Source organism: Carassius auratus, chromosome 6, assembly GCF_003368295.1.
Source record: "Carassius auratus strain Wakin chromosome 6, ASM336829v1, whole genome shotgun sequence".
In the NCBI taxonomy this organism is placed as follows: domain Eukaryota; kingdom Metazoa; phylum Chordata; class Actinopteri; order Cypriniformes; family Cyprinidae; genus Carassius; species Carassius auratus.
The window spans coordinates 7367983-7388353 of record NC_039248.1 but is presented as its reverse complement, the minus strand read 5'-3'; the positions used below and the strand labels follow the sequence as shown (position 1 = coordinate 7388353).

Genomic DNA, 20371 nt, shown 5'->3' with positions numbered 1-20371 from the left:
GGCAGCAATGAGCTTATATAATATAGAATTTTAAATCTATATAATACGTATGCAAATAGTTTAAACTTAATTATTTCGTAAAAAATATTTAGTCGGTCTGTCCATGTGGCTTGACATAGATATAGTTTTAATCAACTGTAATCCATTTATTTCTTCACCTAAAAGACCAAAGCATTTATTTCAGATCTCGTGGGCTAGTGTACACTAATTCTAGTTGTCTTACTCATTAAGAAGCAAATGGTAAATCTCCAATTAGCTATGGTGGGTGTGTTGGCGAGTGTACAAAGTGAGGATGGTTGAGGCGTCAGCGCAGCAGAAGATGCACTGCGCAATCGCATTAGCTTCCCGTACGATATGAGCTGCTTAGCCACCGCCTTCCATCCTTCCGAGCTGCCACCCCTTCGCCGTCTTCCCAGTCCTCTCCACCCCTCAGCATCCCAACCGTGCTACCCACACCTCAGTCTCCGATGCTGCATGAAGGATTTCCCCTCTTCCCGCGGGATACGCACTAAAATCGCTCTCATGATAATGGACTGCGACGCTCGCTGTAAATTGACGCTCTAATGACATTTTATTTAGACTTCAAATATGAATCATGCGTCTGATATTCCATCTGTGTCTGCTCGCTACCATATTTCTTTCCGTGCCATCTTCTATCGCCTCAGCCTCAACGGGTAAGTACAATGTTGATCTTGCGTAACTTTATCATTTACATAATGCAGCGTCTTTATTGGATATTTGTTATACATTATGTTGGTATTTGTGCAAGGTGTTTTTCCAGCGCCTTTTGTTGCAGTAGGAAATCCCAGCTAAACACGCAGGTTCCCTGTGTAGGCTTTGATTTGATTTACGGTGGTTTATACGTGTCAATCTATGCAGAGGGGGGTAAAAGCTTTTGAAGGCCTCTGTATGGGTTGACAGCCCCATTAGTGCGGTGCCGTATGGGAACATGGTAAGGACTTAGTGAGGCGCGCTGAATCTTAATTCGATTACCATGGCAATAGATTATTATTAGCTGACATGATGCGCGTCTAAAGCTTTTACAATTCAGATATCAGATGTCCAAAGATGCAGCTGTTAAAGTTGAGAGAGAAAAAAAAATGATATGGTTATGTTTTGCCAATAAGTGTCTCTTATTTCTCTTCTGCCTGTACTCATATCATGTCTAGCCCTCTTGTCTTGAATGTGTAATCAGATTTCAGTGTTTTATTTGGTTATCAGCCGTAGCGCCTCTGTTCGATATTCTGAGATCTGCATAAGGGAGATCTGTGCGCAGCTTCTCTGCAGCATCACAGGGCTGCAACTGCTGGCACACGTTCATATATAATTGACGGGATCCCTCTCTGAGATGGAGACTGTAAAGCAGTAAACAGCTTCCTCCTGTCCTGCAGTTTCCAGCTCCCTACATAATGAGGATCTCAGGGGTCAGCACATGTCTGAGACCCGGCGAGAAGCCACAGCAGCAGCACCGGGCAATTCCACGGGAAGAGAAACCGTAGACTATGAGGTCACCGTCACATATCCCTCCCGGCTCATCTTCTTCTTGAATGAGGAGTCGGAGAGCACGGATCATGACCTGGACACTCGGGCGAGGAACCAGGCCGGTGATGGACAGGTGAGACATGGGCTGTCTTGCAGTGTATAGATCCACAGCACTGCATATTGTAACCCCCACCAAATTCAGATCTTCAACACTCAACCCGCTAAGAGCTGCTGGGAATGGTGCAGTATATTCAAACTCTCAGAGCTGATCCAGGTTCACCGGCCCTCCCTCACAAATCTAACACGCTTTTCGCAAAAGAAGCAGTTTTCACTCCCCCCACTCTCTGTACTGAACAGCCGTTGTGGGATTGCATTGTGCACACACTTTCACTTTACTTTTGCCAGTGCAGTATTTTTGCTGTAAAACAGCGCAGCTGTGTGATTTATGATGCTCTAGAGCAGATGTTTTAACTATAGGTGCACTTAGAGAGATCCGTTCACTGAGAGTGTGATTTAATGTGTCTGAAGGAATTAAATTTTCACAAAAAGATTTTTTGAATAACATTTGCATGCTTTGGATATGGCAGGTTGGATAAAGTAGCATATGTTTGTTTTGTGAAGTGTTAATGAGCCCCTGTTTGTTTCCCTGACCGCAGGTTGTCCACCTGGCCCAAGCAAGTTTCCAGCTGGACGCCTTTGGCACCACATTCATTTTGGACCTTACTTTGAACAAGTAAGTGTTTGTGTGTCTTAATAGTAAAAGACATATTTGGTTCCAAAAACATGAATTTGCTCTGTTGTTTAGTAAAAAAAAAAGAAAATAGATATATATTTTTCTCTTTTGCATTAATAGGTGCATGGGGATTTCTAATCTTGCTAAATTTCATTATTCTATTCAGTCATCTCCTCCCTGTCAGCACCTTTACATTCAAAGTATTTGTTGAAAAGTAAAGAACGTGGTTTAAACATTGTGCTGTGTTAAAACTGTCAATGCTGCATTAATGTACAGCATTAACCTATGGCATTTAATCTAACAGAGAACATTCTCACAACTTTGGCTAAAATTTTGGCAACGTTCTCGATGTTATCAACAAACATTCTTCCAGTTACCTTAATATAATATTTGTTCAAAGTCATCTGGTCTTAAACAATATTCTCAAAATGTTAGCACAGCCACATTATTTTTACATCGCTAATGGAACGTTTTTCTGAAACATTTTAACCGGTTGTGTGTCAAACTATTTTAAACATTAATATTCATTAGTTTCAGATGGTTCAGAGAACATTCAAAAGTAATTTTTTTATTACTTGCAAATGCATTGTTACATATATTTATTTAGCAGATGATTTTATCCAAAGCTAATTCAAATGAGAAATATTACAAGCAGTTTGTCTTATAGCCAACAATACTCTCAGTATGAAATACCAGGTTTAGTAGAAAGCTAGGAAACAAGCTAGAGCGACGGTAAATTGCTGACAAGAGGAGAAAGTATTTTTTGTAGTAAGTGCTTTGGTTGTGGAAGTGCTTAAGTGCTTGCGGAAATCATCTGCTCTTTTCAAAATTCAGAAACACAAATATATACTGTATATAAATAGACAATACCAGAGATTTTAACTGTTTAAAAGAATTAAATACACAATTTTTCTTTCTCCTGTGGAACACAGAAGAACATTTATTTTTTAATGTCTTAGGGTTTCTAGTCCATAAAATGAAATGCAAAATGGTCCAATGTTTTATCCCATGTAATGTGCACATCATTTCACTTAGTTGTTTAGATATACTTAAACACATTTAAGTCATAAGAATTATTATTGCTGTCTTCTTTCTTTTTGTGAGATGAATTATATTCAAATAAAATGTGTCCATTTTTGCAAGCTAAAATGCATTTAGGCTGATTAATTGTCAGCTTGTGAGTTATAAAAATAGGATCATCTGTAACAGTAGACGTGTGTGTGATCATGAGATTAAAGGAGTTTTCTTTTTCTGTTTTCTTCAAAAAAAATGGTTTGGAACATTTGATGGTGAATTCAGCTAGTGATGCTGTTGTATATACATTTCTCAAACAACATTCATATAGCCACAATTTGCTATTTCAAATGCACATTTAATGCATTTTATGTATATTAACTATGCTTTAACAAACCCATGTGGCAGAATTTCTGATCCACTAACAGCCTGGAGGTCCCATAACTAGTATAGCTGATACAGAAGACAGTATTCTCCCAATGCATGCTTATTAAGCACATAGGTGCTTGGGATCCAGGGCTGGAGCTTTATTGTTGTGTTGTTAGATAATTAATGCAAGATTGCCCCTTTGAATTCTGTCTTTCACTTTGATTTTAGTGATCTGCTCTCTTCAGATTATATGGAAATCCACTATGAGAAAGACAAGCCCGTTCTCTCCAGGGTAAGACACAAAGAGCAGCAAATATCAAACAGACCCCTGAAAATAACTACTACATAGCAGTGATGAATGTGTGTTTGTTTAGGGTGGGGAACACTGCTACTACCATGGCCGCGTGAGAGGAAAAGAAGACTCCCGTGTAGCTTTATCCACCTGTGACGGGCTTCAGTAAGAAACCTTGCTTTGTTTAAAAGTGCATGTGTGAGATAAAGAGAGCATAAGAGAGAAAATCTGACCTGGGGACCTACTGTGAGGCCAGATGGCAGTTGGTACACATGAAAAGATTTGAATGTCATCATGTTAGCGTGTGCTTGAGTGTCACAGAGAGCAGCCAAGGGAGAGAACAGGGTTAGTAAAGCACGCTTGTGGTTTCCGTCTTGTCACTTGACAAGTGATTCGACTTTTTTCTGTCCTTGTTCCTGTATGCTTTTTCCGATTGCCATCCCTGACTATCTTTTCCCAACCCCATTCTTGTTCTTCACTCTTCCAGTGGGATGTTTGATGACGGTGATTTTGTCTATCTCATCGAGCCTCTGAAACAGACTCACACCATGGTAAGATCACATCATTATAACTTATCCTTTTTGATTTTATAGCTCGTCTGCAAATGTCTCTAAATGTGTACCTTTTAGGAAACAGAAGCACGACCCCACACTTTGCGCCGAACATCTTCGCTCCATGTGACCTCTCTCCCAGGTGACTGGGGTAAGTGTGCCAAGGCCTTGGTAATAGAAATATGGTGAGATATTTTATTCACACCCTTATGTCCATGGTTTCCTTATGTCTGTTTGCCTCAGCTGCTGATGACCCATTTGAGGAAAAAGAAGAGGTGAAACGTATTTTTGCTAGCATGCCTTGGCTAAAGAGAAGGAGGAAAAGAGCTGTAAGAAATGACTCGCAACCTTTTCCATGTGCTCTGTTGTTTCAACGGAAATGCTACCTCATTCTTAAACGTTATGCTTTCTGAAATGTATAATTTAGATTTTATTATTTTCCAAGATGCCGCGTAACATTTTTGAGGAAATGAAGTATCTGGAAATAATGATTGTCGCTGACCACAAAACGGTGGGTTCATCCACAACACATTACTGTACAAGCTTCCTGTATGAATTAGCTTAGTCTGAAAATGTCTTTTAATATACACTTCTGAATATAAAACACTGAAATTGTTGTAAGTGAACTGTTGAAATGATCCACTAGAGGGCACTGAATACAATTGTTTTTATATATTTTACATACTGCAGAACCAAAGATGTTCAAAATACTCCTTGAAACTTATTTGTATTTTCACCTCTTGTTTTTGCAGTTTAAAAGGCATAAGAGTAAAAAGCATACCAGGAACTTTGCCAAATCAGTTGTCAACTTTGTAGACGCTGTAAGTTCATAAATTTATGGCTGCAATAATATTTCCTTAATAGTCGCCCAATTTACATTCATCTTAATGTAAAATTCGAATGATATTCTCTTTAGATTTTTAAGGAGCAGCTGAACACGCGTGTGGTATTAGTTGCTGTGGAGATTTGGACTGACAGGGACCGGATTCCGCTGAGCGTGAAACCATTGGAAATGTTACGAGATTTTTCAAAGTATAGACAACAGAACATTAACATCAACGCTGATGCCGTGCACCTCTTCACGTGAGTCGCGTTCTCTTGAATGTATAAGTTCTGGTAGCTTGGTGGTTAAAGATGTTGCCCAATAACAGAAAAGATTTGGTTCAGTTGTGGATGTGGAAGAGTAACTGAGAAACTTTACAATTCTGAATATGTGTGGGTCATTCTCAGGAAATGTGTGTGCTAAGATAATGCCGGACAAACATAACAATATGTCATTTAACAGTGATTAGTGTATAATGCAAATTATAATGCAACTTTAAAAATAAAACACAATTTTTATCACTGGAATATCAGCAAATTTGCATATCCTTATTCATCAGCATTAGAGTTACATCTAAATAAAAAAAACACACATATATATATATATATATATATATATATATATATATATATATATATATATATATATATATATATATATATATATATATATAATAACATGTAATCTAAAACCTTTGAACTGTAACACGGCTGACACAAAGCATGTTTTTAATGACACAGATTCCTAAGAATGTAGCTGAATACCATTGTTTAGTAATATAGTTACAAAAAAATGGGAACTAGTGACAATGATAAAGATCTCTTTCTGCTTGCAGGAATGTGACGTTTCATTATGGTCGGAGCGGTGTTGCGTATATTGGTGGTGTGTGTTCCAAAGAAAGAGGAATTGGTGTTAATGAGGTAAGGTTTACACAAGAAGCTTTCTGTGTATACAGACTAGGCAGTTTGCTTCAAAAGCTTACCTTACAGTCAGTCTAAATGACAAATCAAGCGTGATCTTACCTCTGCTGTGATGATGCACTGCTGTTTCTCTTCCTGTGCCTTTCAGTTTGGTAGCACATGGACAATGGCTGCCTCTCTCTCTCAGAGCTTAGCACAGAATCTGGGTATCCAATGGGATCCTCTGACCAGGAGGAGTAAGTTTGTTTCACCTCCTGCTGTCAAACTACTGGATTTCTTACTTTTTACTGTAAGAGTTTAGGCTTTCTCACTCACTCTTGTGTTCTCTCAGAGGAGTGCGGCTGCATGGAGTCATGGGTGGGATGTATAATGGAAGACACTGGGTATCGTTGAACACACACATTATTCTAGCTTCTCCTGACTACCTGCCGGGCATTTTAGCTCCTAGTTTCCTGTCATATCTCTTGATTTGCGTAGGTTTGTTTTTCTCTGTTCTCCGCAGAGTGCAACACCCGCGCAGGTTTTCCAAATGCAGCATTACTGACTACAGGAACTTTCTTCTAAGAGGTGGTGCTTCATGTCTGTTTAACAAACCCAACAAGGTAGGCTTGAAAATATAACACTCAACATTTTCACCTGCATACATGTGCAGTGGATAACAACATCATGTTTTTCACAAATATGTGCTTACAAAAAACCACCTCTATTTTTCCAGCTAATAAATAAGCAAATGTAAATAAGTATTTTTTGTTGTTGTTTTTTCTTGAAAATTTACTCACTGTCGGGACCAAGATGTATGAAATTTCTTTCTTATTTTTGGAGAAATTTAGAATTACATCACTTGCTCACCAGTGGAGCCTTTGCAGTGAATGGGTGCCGTCAGTCCAAACATCTGATTAAAGTAATCTACAAGTAATTCATACAATAGTCCAATAGTCCATTAATTAAGCAAAAAGCTGCATGTTTGTAGTAAATTTATCATTAAGATGTTTTTAAATTCAAACGAGCCATCTATCCATAACATTGCTTTCACCATTGAAAAAGTCGTCTCGCCTGAAACAGGAGAGAAATATGCACAGATCAAGCACCACTGACAAGCAAAAACAGTACAAAAGAGTTCTAAACAAATATATCAGTAAATGTTGATGTTAAATGACAACAGGCCGTGGACTTGTTTTACTGGAAGATAACTTATTATGGATTATAAACTCATTTTGGCCAGAAGTGATGGTTAAAATCTCTAAATGTTGGATTTGTTTCTTATTCAAACATGGAGCATTTCATTTCACAAGATGGTAAATGATGGACTGGAGGTGTGTGGAGTACTTGTGGATTATTGTGATGTTTTCATCTGCTGTTTGAACTCTTATTCTGACGCCACCCATTCACTGCAGAGGATTCATTGGTGAGGAAATAATGTAATGCTACATTTCTCCAAATCTGTCTAAATCTTGGATGGCCTGAGGGTGAGTACATTTTGAGCAAATGTAAAATTTTGGGTGATCAGTTTCAAAATGGGGCGTGTCACGTTTATCACGTCTATCGCAAATGTTACTCTTATAAATTCTGCTTTCTTGGTGTGCACATCTGTTTATTAATATCGTTCTTGGAGAAGGGTCTGGATGCAGACTTGCACTTGCACGCTCAGACACGCCCTTCCGCAAGTGATGTTACTTGCAGTCTTTATTTTTTTTATTTTTTTTGTTCTATTTATTTTTTTGTTTTTGTTTGAATCTCTATAAACATTTTACAACTGTAGCCAGGTGATGAAAACAAGAAATAAGAAACTGAATTACAGTGTCACTTGTACACTCCGCTACCTTCAGCGTCACTTGCAATCAAGTGCAAGTCTGAGAGTGCAAGTGCAAGTTTGCAGCCAGACCCTCTTGGGGCATTTTTGTGCTATTTTGGGATCTTACACTCCAACTAATCTATTTTTGGATCTACGTGCCTTTCTTATTGTTCTGTTCATGTACCTGCAACCGACAAAAAAAACAAGGGTCTTCAACAGAAAGCTGAGACTGAAACACTGAAGCAGGTTTGATGTCAGTGACATCAAATGTCACCAGTTCTCACGTGTATTGTGACTGTCATTGACATCAAACAAAAATCAAGTACTTACAGTCATCATATATTATACATGACCCTGGATAACCTTGTGCTTTGTGTTGGCAGCTCTTTGAGGCTACAGAATGTGGGAATGGTTATGTGGAAGTGGGAGAGGAGTGTGACTGTGGGGCTCGAATGGTAAGCACTTTTTTTTTTTACATAAATTATATTTCTATACAGACAATAGCAACACATAATATTTTTCTAACCATTTTTGGTCTGTGTGCACATATTTTATCTGGTTCTGCAGGAGTGCTATAAAGACTGCTGTAAAAAATGTTCTTTGTCTAATGGAGCGCACTGCAGTGACGGCCCCTGCTGCAACAACACATGCCTGGTAAGACACTTTGCTTTTGCCTCACTATTCATCATAACCTCCCCCATCCTCAACTACTGAGTATCTCATAATGAACTGAACAGTGGTTTCTCTAAATCCCTGTCCCTGCACCTTTTTCAGTTCTACCCACGCGGATACAGCTGTCGATATGCTGTGAATGATTGTGACATATCAGAAACTTGTTCAGGAGACTCGGGACAGGTCTTGTTATTTCTTTTAAATTCTATAGTTTTTTCTCTTTTTTTATGTCAGCAATTTAAATGTGACATTAGAAATATTAAAATATTTTAAAAGAGGACATTTAACGTTCTAAATGGTTGAACAGAAAGAAAAGCATTTCCACAGAACCACATAGTGAAAGTTTACTTCAGCAAAAGCAAAATTTGGGTAGAAGAATTATCCCACATTTTACAGCCCATTAAAATGTAATGGTGATTCATATGCACAATTTCTGACATTCCCTTGAAAAACAAACATTGCAAATTAAAGGAATGTTGTTTTTTTATTTCCTTGCATAACACAAATTGAAGTGAGAGTTCATTTGATGAAATGTCCATTATCTGATTCTTCCTGTAAATAATATTTGTATTAAGTCATGGCTAAACAATAGGGCACAACTGGCACCATTTTCAAACAAAAGGCCACTAATTAATTTATGCAGAAGATGCTACAGTTTCTACATGACAATCACAGGGATGATGGTGCTTCGCACAATACACCCCCAAGCTTCACTATCTGCAGTAACAGCAGGCATGTTATTCACTAAATGACAGCCTGCCTGCAGTTTTAACACTTGAATAACAAAAATCCAGTTGTCAGCTGCTATCCAGTAACTAAAGTAAATCTCAATAAATATCATAAAAAAAATACTGAAACATAAATAATGCTGATCTAAATAGTAAAAACTATTTTATTTAAATTATTTTTTATCATTGAATCAGAAATACTTTGTAAATATCTTTGTTTTTCTTACAGTGCCCTCCTAATCTTCATAAGCAAGATGGCTACTCTTGTCAGCTCAATCAGGTCAGAGATATAAATCTATTTAAATACATGGAAGACCAACATTTAGACTATTTTTGATCAATCCCTCTACAAATTGTTTACCACTATTCCAGGGTCGCTGTTACAGTGGTGAATGTAAGACCCGGGACAGTCAGTGCAAATACATCTGGGGTCCAAGTGAGTGATGCTGATTCCTTCAGAATGCTTCAGCTGTTCTTGCCAAAGAAAGCACCTTAAATAACTGCAATCCACCCACTCTGTCTTTCAATAAATGCTTGCTTGTGTTTCCTCTTTTTCTTTTCTCTGTCTAACTCCCTTCATTCTTTCTGTCTGTTTCTCTTCTCTCAGAGGCTGGAGGGTCAGAAAAGCACTGTTATGAGAAGTTAAACACAGAGGGGACAGAAAAAGGGAACTGTGGGAGAGATGGAGACAAATGGGTGCCCTGCAGCAAACAGTGAGTCAGTTCCCCCAATTATTTGGAAAGCAGGAATATACAGCACCATGAAACATTAATATGGTACAGAACCAGGTCAGGTCTAGATGGCAGCTCTTGTTTTGCAAATTTCTTGGGCATGAGCTTTGCATGTGATTCTTACTGTCAAAAATGATGGAAAACGTGTCCTTTTATGTTTTCTGTAGGTACACGAGGTGATGTTAGAATTAGGGCTTCTCAGCTAAATATTAATTTAGAAGCTGAACCTAATCACAGTGTCATTTGCAGACTTTGTATGGAAGAATTTAACTTTCATCATTGCTCAACAAGTAACATAAAATAACAAGTGAAGTACTGTCATTTGTGCAGACCTTAATGCCAAGAAATTGAAAAGATACATGTGAAATGTAAGGGTATTTACATTTATTACATTTAATTTCCTGTGCATTTTTTGTTTGGAAATATAGAGACAGAATGTTCTTGTGTAAATTCAATTCAATAGCGCTTTTTACAATACAAATCATTACAAAGCAGTTTTACAGAAAATTAAGTTTCTACAATATTTAGTAGTAGCTTATAAGCGGTGACTGTCAGTTTATGTGGATATGACAGGATTTTTCAGAAAAATTAATACAAGACGTAGTCAACCAGACGATTGACATTATTAACAGCAATTATTATATGGTGCAATCATACTTGTAGCAATATTTGTTAGTTCTGTATATTGTTTCAAGGTTAGCATCATCTGGGGTCCTCTGAGGGGTCAGCATCATCTCTTCTCAGGTGTTCTGGATTCAAACTGGAGCTTGTGTAAATCCTAGTTACCACCGTGACAAAACAGAGAAACAAATACAGCCATCATAAGCATAGCTGCTGTTCCAACAAAGTAAAATTAATTAGTTTAACCAAAGATAAAGAATAATAATGCGCATTTGATCAGATGCAACTGCAGTCACAAATTATGAGATGCATTATTCGAATGCTTGGTGAAAGAGATTTTTTAATCTAGATTTAAACAGAGAAAGTGTGTCTGAACCTTATCTTATCAGGAAGGCTATTCCAGAGTTTGGGAGCCAAATGTGAAAAAGCTCTAACTCCTTTAGTGTACTTTGATATCCTAGGAACTACCAAAAGTCCATCATTTTGTGACCTTAGGAAACATGATGGATTGTAACGTGGTAGAAGACTTGTTAGTTATGCAGGATCTAAACCATAGTCCAGTCTAGAGGTCATGAATGCATGAGCTAGCTTTTCTGCATCAGAAACAGGTAACATGTTTCGTAACTTAGCAATGTTTCTAAGATGGAAGAATGCAGTTTTTGTAACATGGTAAATATGGTTTTCAAAAGACAAGTTGCTGTCTAAAATAACACCCAGATTTTTGACTGTAGAGGAAGTAACATCATAAGTGCATCCGTCTAGTTGCAAACTGTAGTCTACTAGATTCTGTGTACTGTTTTTTGGTCCAATAATTAATATCTCCGTCTTATCCGAATTTAATAGGAGAAAATTATTTTATCTTTTACATTTTTAACACACTCTGTTAGCTTAGATAATTTAGAAGTTTCATCTGGTCTCGTTGAGATATATAGCTGAGTATCATCAGCATAACAGTGGAAACTAATCCTCTATTTTCTAATAATATTACCAAGGGGCAACATGTATATTGAAAATAGAAGAGGACCTAGGACAGATCCTTGTGGCACTCTGCATTTTGTGCATTTTACTGCTGTTAAATGAGATGACTCCCCATTTAAATAAACAAAATGGTAGCATTTGGACAGGTAGGATCTAAACCATCTTAGAGCCTGCCCTTGAATACCTGTATACTTTTGTAATCGATCTATGAGTATGTCATGATCTATGGTGTCGAAAGCAGCACTAAAATCAAGTAAAACTAGCAATGAGATGCAGCCTTGATCTGACGCAAGGAGCAGGTCATATGTAATTTTAAAAAGTTCAGTTTCTGTGCAATGGTGGGGCCTGAAACCTGACTGAAATTCTTCATACAGATCTTTTTATTTTTTTTTTGCAGGAAGGGACACAATTGAGCAGACACAACTTTTTCTGAAATTTTAGACATAAATGGAAGGTTTGAAATAAGCCTATATAATTTGTCAGTTCACTTCTATCTAGTTGTGGTTTCTTAATAAGAGTATTTATATCCAGCGGCTTGAATGGTTTTGGGATGTGACCTAAAGATAACAACGAGTCAATAATATTGAGAATCGGTTCTTCGGCTATAGGTAACAACTCTTTCAGTAATTTAGTGGGTACAGGATCCAATCAAATGAGATTTGACCATTGCTAGGTTGATCAAACCCCTTAGATGTACATTTTTTATCTGAAATTTTAAGCTTCACAAAAAAATATTTTGCCAAATATAGCAATTTTAGCAGCATTAGCATTCACTATCCAATGGGCAAACTCTGAGACACTGAAACCCAAATCAAAGTTGTTTCGTAGGTAAAGCAAAGTGCTGGTCTTCACTCTGAAACATGCAGCACAACAGTCTCTACTTGTTTTATTATTGATTAATATTCAGATTTATTATGCATCCCCTTTTATTTGAATTTTGCATTAGATTAGGTTAATAAATAGTTTTATATCAACCAAACCCCCTGCAGTTCTCGTATGAACCCCCAGGGGTTCACAAACCCCCATTTTGGAACCTTCCAGTTAATAAACCCTATCTTTACCATTACCAGTGATGTGAATGGGTATTTATTTGTGTTAAGAGCCTTTTTTTATTGGCATGATGTACTATCATGATGTGTTTTCAGAAGTTACTGATAATATTGGAAACAACTTGAGCTCTGTGGGTGTAAGGAAATGAGAAAAAGCAAGGAATGCTTGCTAAATGCTGTATGACTCTATATGTGAATACCACATGGAATTTGCAGAACAAAGGTAACAGTCTAGACATGATCACATAACCTTCTCTAACACTTTCCAAATCCTGTGGGTTTACAGTGATGTGTTCTGCGGGTACCTGCTGTGCTCTAACATTGGGAGAATCCCAAGGATCGGGACCCTGAAAGGCGACGTCACTCCCACCACATTTAACCATCAGGGGCGACTGGTGGATTGCAGGTCTGTTCCTGGATCTCTGCAAATATTCGCCCTTTATACTTGAACAAAACTCTTAAAATATTCTATTCTTTTACCAAAGTGGGGGACATGTGCTGTTGGATGATGACACTGATCTAGGGTATGTTGAAGATGGTATGCCATGTGGCCCCTCGATGATGTGCCTTGAACAGAAATGTCTACCCATCTCCTCCCTGAACCTCACAGCCTGTCCGTCTGGCCCAGGTGGCCGAGTCTGCTCTTCTCACGGCGTGAGCGAGCTCCATCTGACACTCTCTGCTGTTTAGATGAATCTCACACCACAGTCAGCCTTGTTTTCCAACCCACTCAAACCCACTTACAACATTAATCTTTTTATTCAGACTTTTAATGTCAGGGATTTAATTCCTCCCCGGCATTCCATTTATATCCAGAGGAATGACAATCTATTCCATAGCAATCGAAAATAACACAGCTACACAAATGTTCAGAAGTCTCCGGTCAGTAAGAAATTAATAGTTTTATTTGGCAAAGGTGTGTAACATTTATCAAAAGTGACAGTATAAAGGCTTTTTACACAATATTTCTAAAAGATATTACAATTTTTATTGTTGTTTTGAACTTTCTATTCATCCTTTAGAATCATGTATTAAAAAAAGGAACAAAAGTATCACAGTTTCCACTACTATATTAAGAAGCACAACTGCTTTCAACATTAATAATAATTGATTATTATTTTTATTCATAAGACCTAAAGAGAAACATTTCCAATTAAATTCAGATTTATTTATAAAATGATTTTTCAGCACATAACATTTAGAAATACTTTTTATTTAAAGTGGCTATTCTGTAAATATTAAGCCGAGGCTAACAGGCTTGCGTTTATCATCACTGTGTTACACATCATCACACATGAGTTTTTTTTCCCACTCTTTCAGGTGTGCAATAATGAAGCAACCTGCACCTGTGATGCTACATGGGCAGGAACTGACTGCAGCATGCATGACCCCCCAAAAGAGCCGCCCGTCATCGAGGACCCAGGTCCCAAGGGTGTGTGACCTCTCTTAAGTCTTTAAACCTAAAAAAACACTTATATATGCCTTATACAAGAACTTACAGCCTAATCCTCAAATGCATACACACCTTAACTCCAACCCACTGCAAAGCCACTTCCAAAGATCACTGCTTTTTGTAGGTGTCCATTTTGATATTGTGACTTTTTCCACTGATAAGACTTTTACAAACACTAGTACGTTTTTTTTTTTTTTTTTAAATGGGGCCTTGAGTGACATTTTATCTGCTGAATCACCCCTATTTCCTCTGCACAGTGAGCGTGGCCACAAACAGGCTGATAGGGGCAGTGGCAGGGACCATTCTGGCCCTGGGGGTGATTTTTGGAGGCACAGGGTGGGGAATAGAGTAAGCACCTCTTAACCCTTTAATGCCACTCCCCCAGCAAGAGGGAGATCCTGTGATCCCCTGTGTGTGCGTGTGTATGTGTGGTTGTGTGTACGTGTTCTCCCAGTGGCTTTGTCCGTTGTGTTGAATGTGATGGTGCCTTGTAATTCTTGTTGTGTAATTGGACTGATTGATTGGTATATCTCTTATTTTCTCCTCTCCCTTGGCTGCTATTATCATGGATATTTTTATTATCACCCTGTGTTAATGGAGTGTTGCGGTGCTTCCCTTTCTGGTCCATGTGGGGTATTAACACAGAACAAAAGATTCAAAGTGAGAAAAGAGGATCAAGAATGAAGAACATGACGAGGAGGGTGGAAAAACATGAAATGACTTGGACTGACATTGACATAAGATGCCATAGAGTCTTATAACGGACACAAAATCCCTTCAGAACTGGCCCACTTTCTGAGCTGAGCTAAATATTCCACTCTAACTAGGCCCGACATGCGTGTGTGAGTGGGTGAAAGTTCACTGCAAGTGTGTTTGTGGGTTATCGTTTCTTTGTGTGTTGTGTGTGCGCTGGTCTGTACATTTGTTTCCGTCAGTCCTCTTTTGGTAGCGTAGCTCAAAACACCTTGGTGTTTTAAGAATTTACCCATCTTTGATTACTCCCCTGTGCCAAAATCTACAGCCCCTGAATTCTCCACACCCATGTCAAATAACATCCCACACACACACTATGCTATCAAGGGTAAGTTGAGCGTAATCTACCCTACGGATTCCCATCCTGAGTAAACACATGACTGAAAGAGTGTATAACATAAGTGAAGTCCAGCATTTGATGTGTAAACCCTGCATGCTGTGCAGGTGCCCCTGCAGCTTACATCATGTTTCTCTCCCATCATGCCCTTCTACAGGTCCTAGCGCCACCAACCTTATCATAGGCTCCATCGCAGGGGCCATCCTGATGGCAGCCATAGTGCTGGGGGGGACGGGATGGGGATTTAAGTAAGAGCTGCACCGCATGCTTTTTATTGCCTGCCAGCCTGGAACAGGCTCACTCACACTTAAACATACACACTCTCATATACATATTTGCATACATGCATACAACACTTACCACTACACACTCACCTTCACACAATAGACAAGGGTCTGGGCTTCTGCTACAGACAACAGATTCCAAAACTAGGTCATCATTTAAAGTGCCAAATTCTGAGCTACATCCTATGATACAATGCTGAGGGACGATATGTGTAATTTGTATTTTTTTTTTCTCTTCTGTATAAAAATATGTAATTGTAAGTTTCTTATATGTAACTTTTTCTTAAATATGCTTATTCGTTCTTTACAGGCGACAGCAGATGGTAGTTTAGCTAATTAGCACATGCTAGCTAGATGTTTAGTAGTTGAAAAACTGACCACTAATATGATCAGGCTACATCTCTAAAACACAGAATTCCAGATTTAGTCTAGGTCTAGTTATATAACCCAGTTGGTTTAGCACTCTGTAGACTGTAGCAGAACCTCGTGCTGTCTGGCCCATCGCTTGAAATGCATGCGAGCAAAATGGTAAAATGGATACTGAGCAAGATGTTTAATGACAGTTATGAATTAACATCAGTATCAAAGAGAATAATGTGTAGTCTTTTTTGCTAACTACATGCTAACATTTAAAACATATAGACTATGATATTAGTAATGCCATGACCAGTTTTATGTAGTAAGGTGGGAACTTTTGGAAAAAAATATCATTGTATGCTTAAAACTACACTATGTAACTTTTTTTTTTTTCAATTGCAGCATAAATCCATCTTCAAAACAATAGTTTGCCTTACTTTGAATCACTGTATTGTAAACGGTCGTGACAGATTTCACGGGAAAATGCATTATTCAGTCATTCATCTGTGCGTGTATACATTGTATCCGTATAAATAAAACAAAAATGGTCAGACTACAACAAAGGAACCTCGTACTGAAAAGAGTTTGTGATTCAAAATGAAAGCGACAGTGTCCACACTAAAAACAAATCAACACTTGCTTAGCAATCCACATATAGGTTTAGTTTGCGCATTTACTGTGCATTGACTTCACAAAACAATATTTATGTTGCTAACAATGCCAGTGTCTAAACCAGTTACTACTTTGGTCTTTTAGATAGCATACTAGTCAGCTAGCCACTGTTTTGCCTTATCTGATTTGAATACCAGTTATTGTCTAATGTCAGCATTACCAATCTTTTTATAATCTTAATTTAAAGGGAATCCCAAGTATTAAGATTTTTATGGCTTAAAGGGTTTGTTCACCCAAAAATCTAAATTATGTCATTAATAACTCACCCTCATGTCGTTCCAAACCCGTAAGACCTCCGTTTATCTTCTGAACACAGTTTAAGATATTTTAGATTTAGTCCGAGAGCTCTCAGTCCCTCCATTGAAGCTGTGTGTACGGTATACTGTCCATGTCCAGAAAGGTAAGAAGAACATCATCAAAGTTGTCCATGTGACATCAGAGGGTCAGTTCGAATTTTTTGAAGCATCAAAAAAACATTTTGGTCCAAAAATAGCAAAAACTACGACTTTATTCAGCATTGTCTTCTCATCCGTGTCTGTTGTGAGAATGTTCAAAACAAAGCAGTTTGTGATATCCGGTTCGCGAACGAATCATTCAGTTCACCAAATCGAACTGAATCGTTTTAAATGGTTCACGTCTCTAATACGCATTAATCCACAAATGACTTAAGCTGTTAACTTTTTTAATGTGGCTTACACTCCCTCTGAGTTCAAACAAACCAATATCCCGGAGTAACAGTACACTGACTAAACTGCTGTGAAGAGAGAACTGAAGAAGAACAACGAGCCAAGCCAGATAATTTATGTAGTAAAAAATACTAAAAAGTGTAATAATAATAAAAAAAAAAAAAAAAAAACATTTCAAATTTCAAGATTTGTTACTTTAAAAAAAAACTAAATTGTATACATATTTTGAACTATGGGGGCACCGTTACTTCGATGACGTCAAACGGTTGTAACTTGGAAAATAAAATACTGATACAATGCCACATTGTTGCTGCTTTTCTTTTTGTCGTAAGTTTTTAGTTTAAGACAAGAAGAAAATGGCTTTGGAGGAATAAAATTTAATAAAGAGCCTTATCTTTGTACTCTAAACTTTATCTCTGATGCCTTTGATGCTGTTAATAGACCACTGGAGAAAACAAAGGCATGGGCATTTAAGAAGTTTTATTTGTCACAGCTATCTTCCCATTGTTTTCTCCTCTTCTTATCACTAGTAAAGCAGTTGAAGACTTACATTGTTTCTCTTGTTGCCCTGAAAATTACAACGAAAAGCCACACAATGTGGTATCATATCTGTATTTTATTTTCCAAGTTTTATATTCCGAGTTCTGTTCAATTTCACATCATCAAAATAATGGTGCTCCCCACAGTTTAAAATGTGTATAAAACAATGTGGATTTTTTAAATAATGTAAATCTTTAATGGATTTTGTACCACATATTTCAGAAAGAAACACTATTTACATTATATCAAGCCATAAAAGTCTTAATACCCTGGGTTCCATTTAAAATAACTCTTTGCAAATAAGCTACTTACCTGCTCATAAGATGTATTTTGAGATATCCATATTTATTAAATTTCTTATTCTGGTTTATTATGTGGAAGTGCCATAGCCCATTAATTTCATTTGTGCAGAACAGCAGCCAAAGCACAACTCACCAAAAAATGTCCACCAGAAGTAACATTTGTTTTGCTTCAGCAGCTAGAGGGCAGAAAGTTACATAGTGTAGCTTTAAAGATTCCAGTAAATGTTTGTAACAATAAATTTCAACAGCCTTTTGTTAAAAAAACAGTATCTAAATGTAGATTAGCAACTGTTTGTCTAAGCACATGTAAAACATGTAAAAAAGTCTAATGGCCAGCTTAGACCCAACTATGAGCAAGTTCTAAAGCTAGCTTTAAGATATAGAGATCACCTGAGAGGACTTAGCTCACTGCAGCATGCACGTTTGCACATAGCATCTTGACTGAGCCCATTTAGAGTTTGCATGCAGACTGGCACCAAGCCAGAGCTAAAGCGGAGTGCTATCAGAGCATCGCACAAAGGCTGGGCTCACCTCAAGGGAAGGGAGGGGAGTTTGTTTGTTGTTTTCCTTGCTTTGAGAAGTGGGGTGGGTTGTTTGGGAGGGACGGGGTGATCAGGGATGACAACTTTCTGACCCACTCTCCTCGCCGTGATCTCTCTCTCAATCCCCCCTCCGTTGTCTGAAAGGGTGAGAGTTTGAACGGAGAGGGGTGGAGGTTGTGTCGTAGGCAGCCTTTGTGCCATGGCTGGCTGCCACACCCTCTTATCTCCCGGAAGGCCCTGGGCCACCCTGAAATCCTAGAACAGAGCAAGAGCCCTCACCCCCCACCCGGACTCGCCCGGCACCGCTGCCTTTACTGCCTGCTTCACAGAGACCTGGTACAGACACACGCGCTGCACTGCACCTGCATGCTACCCCAGTCACCCCCCCTACACAGCGATAGTGGCGTCTCCCACCCAACCTCTCTATGGACAGGTGCATGTTAAACTGCTGGGATGCCCCACATCAAGCCACGCTACGGGGAGGTTGTGTCAAACCCCTGTTGTTGTTGGTGTTGTTGCAGTTCTTGTTGCCTCTCTTGTTGTTCCTGGTGGTATCGTCGTTGTTCATGTTGTGGGTGTGACGTCCTTTTCTGACCCTCGATGTTGTACACTCTTTCTTGCTGTTTTCTATGTCTATGTCCATGTTTTCTCCCAGGAGGTAATGTTCTTTTTCCACACCCCTCGTTGTCTTTCTAACACATACTTACCCGCAGTCAGAGGAGGGACACTCTGTTTCTCCTTGTCGCTGCAAAGAACTGCTGTTTTTACCCGCCGCAACCCAACAGCGACTAAACATTATGGATAGCTTATGATAAATAATTTGAATTGATCAAGAAGTTAAAGAAACAACTACGTGGTTGCTGCGGGTTAAGGCGGTAAGATGGGCAGTGAATTGTATGTTGATGTCTCTGGCATTGCCTGCACTAACCCCCGTCTTGTTTGTTTTGTCCTGTTTGTCCTCATCATCAAGAAATGTCAAGAAAAGACGATATGACCCTAACGCCAGTGCCATCTAAAGAGACTAAGAGAACTGCATCCTTGCCTAGTGTGCCCCTGGGTTCAGTCAGAACCCGCCGGACTGTACCCTCTCCTGCTGCTGACGCCGCTGTCAACAGTGTTGGCGTTACTTGAATATAAAAGGACAGAAAGCAACAGAAGAAAGGGACAAAACAGTCGAACATTTTTCATCTGAAGTCACATAGAACTGCTTCTCTAGCGCTGCCCGTTCCTTTTCATCCACACTGAGGCCATTTAGCAACCCTGATAACTGGTAGTGGATGGTACCACTCATCGGGACATGACTTTAAGTTTACACGACCCGACCTCCAGTTCCGATCCAGGCATGACCAGCTTCAGCTGTGGACCTCGCATGGCAGAGGAGGGACACCAATGCAAGACAAACATTGTTAATTAAAAAAAGAAGAATGATTTAAGTTCCAGTAGGTTGGTAACACAGGTCCATGTGTTTCAATGTGCTAAATGACATTTCAAGGCGTAACTTTAAAGTTTTTAATTATTTCAGCATGTTATAAATTGCAGGCATTTTCTGTAGTATTAATGAAACAAATAAACCCAAAACAAAAAAAATAATCAATCCAATTGGCCATGAAATCACCACTGTTTTATATATGTGTGTGTGTATATATATATATATATATATATATATATATATATATATATATATATATAT

General features: G+C 38.5%; 1 protein-coding gene across 6 annotated transcripts; it reads left to right on the top strand.

Moving 5' to 3' along the window:
- The first annotated feature begins 297 nt into the window (after positions 1-297).
- adam23a (ADAM metallopeptidase domain 23a) lies at positions 298-20313 on the top strand. 6 transcript variants are annotated; one of them, XR_003287742.1, is made up of 27 exons: positions 304-674; positions 1392-1615; positions 2139-2215; positions 3827-3890; positions 3973-4055; positions 4378-4441; positions 4520-4592; positions 4685-4770; positions 4887-4952; positions 5194-5262; positions 5358-5524; positions 6100-6184; positions 6333-6420; positions 6516-6567; positions 6687-6786; positions 8360-8431; positions 8544-8630; positions 8751-8831; positions 9606-9656; positions 9749-9812; positions 9984-10089; positions 13042-13161; positions 13241-13409; positions 14076-14187; positions 15456-15546; positions 18826-19017; positions 19652-19787. XR_003287742.1 is itself a non-coding variant. In XM_026259246.1 (26 exons), exons 1-26 carry the CDS (start codon positions 596-598, stop codon positions 19695-19697), a joined length of 2376 nt encoding a protein of 791 aa, XP_026115031.1. In that variant the 5' UTR covers positions 298-595; the 3' UTR covers positions 19698-20313. The 6 variants fall into 6 exon arrangements, 5 of the variants coding, with proteins under 5 accessions (XP_026115031.1, XP_026115043.1, XP_026115029.1 ...); XM_026259246.1 differs by lacking the exons at positions 15456-15546; positions 18826-19017 and adding an exon at positions 14466-14556 and having other exon boundaries at positions 298-674; positions 19652-20313; XM_026259258.1 differs by lacking the exons at positions 18826-19017; positions 19652-19787 and adding an exon at positions 14466-14556 and having other exon boundaries at positions 299-674.
- Positions 20314-20371: the final 58 nt, after the last annotated feature.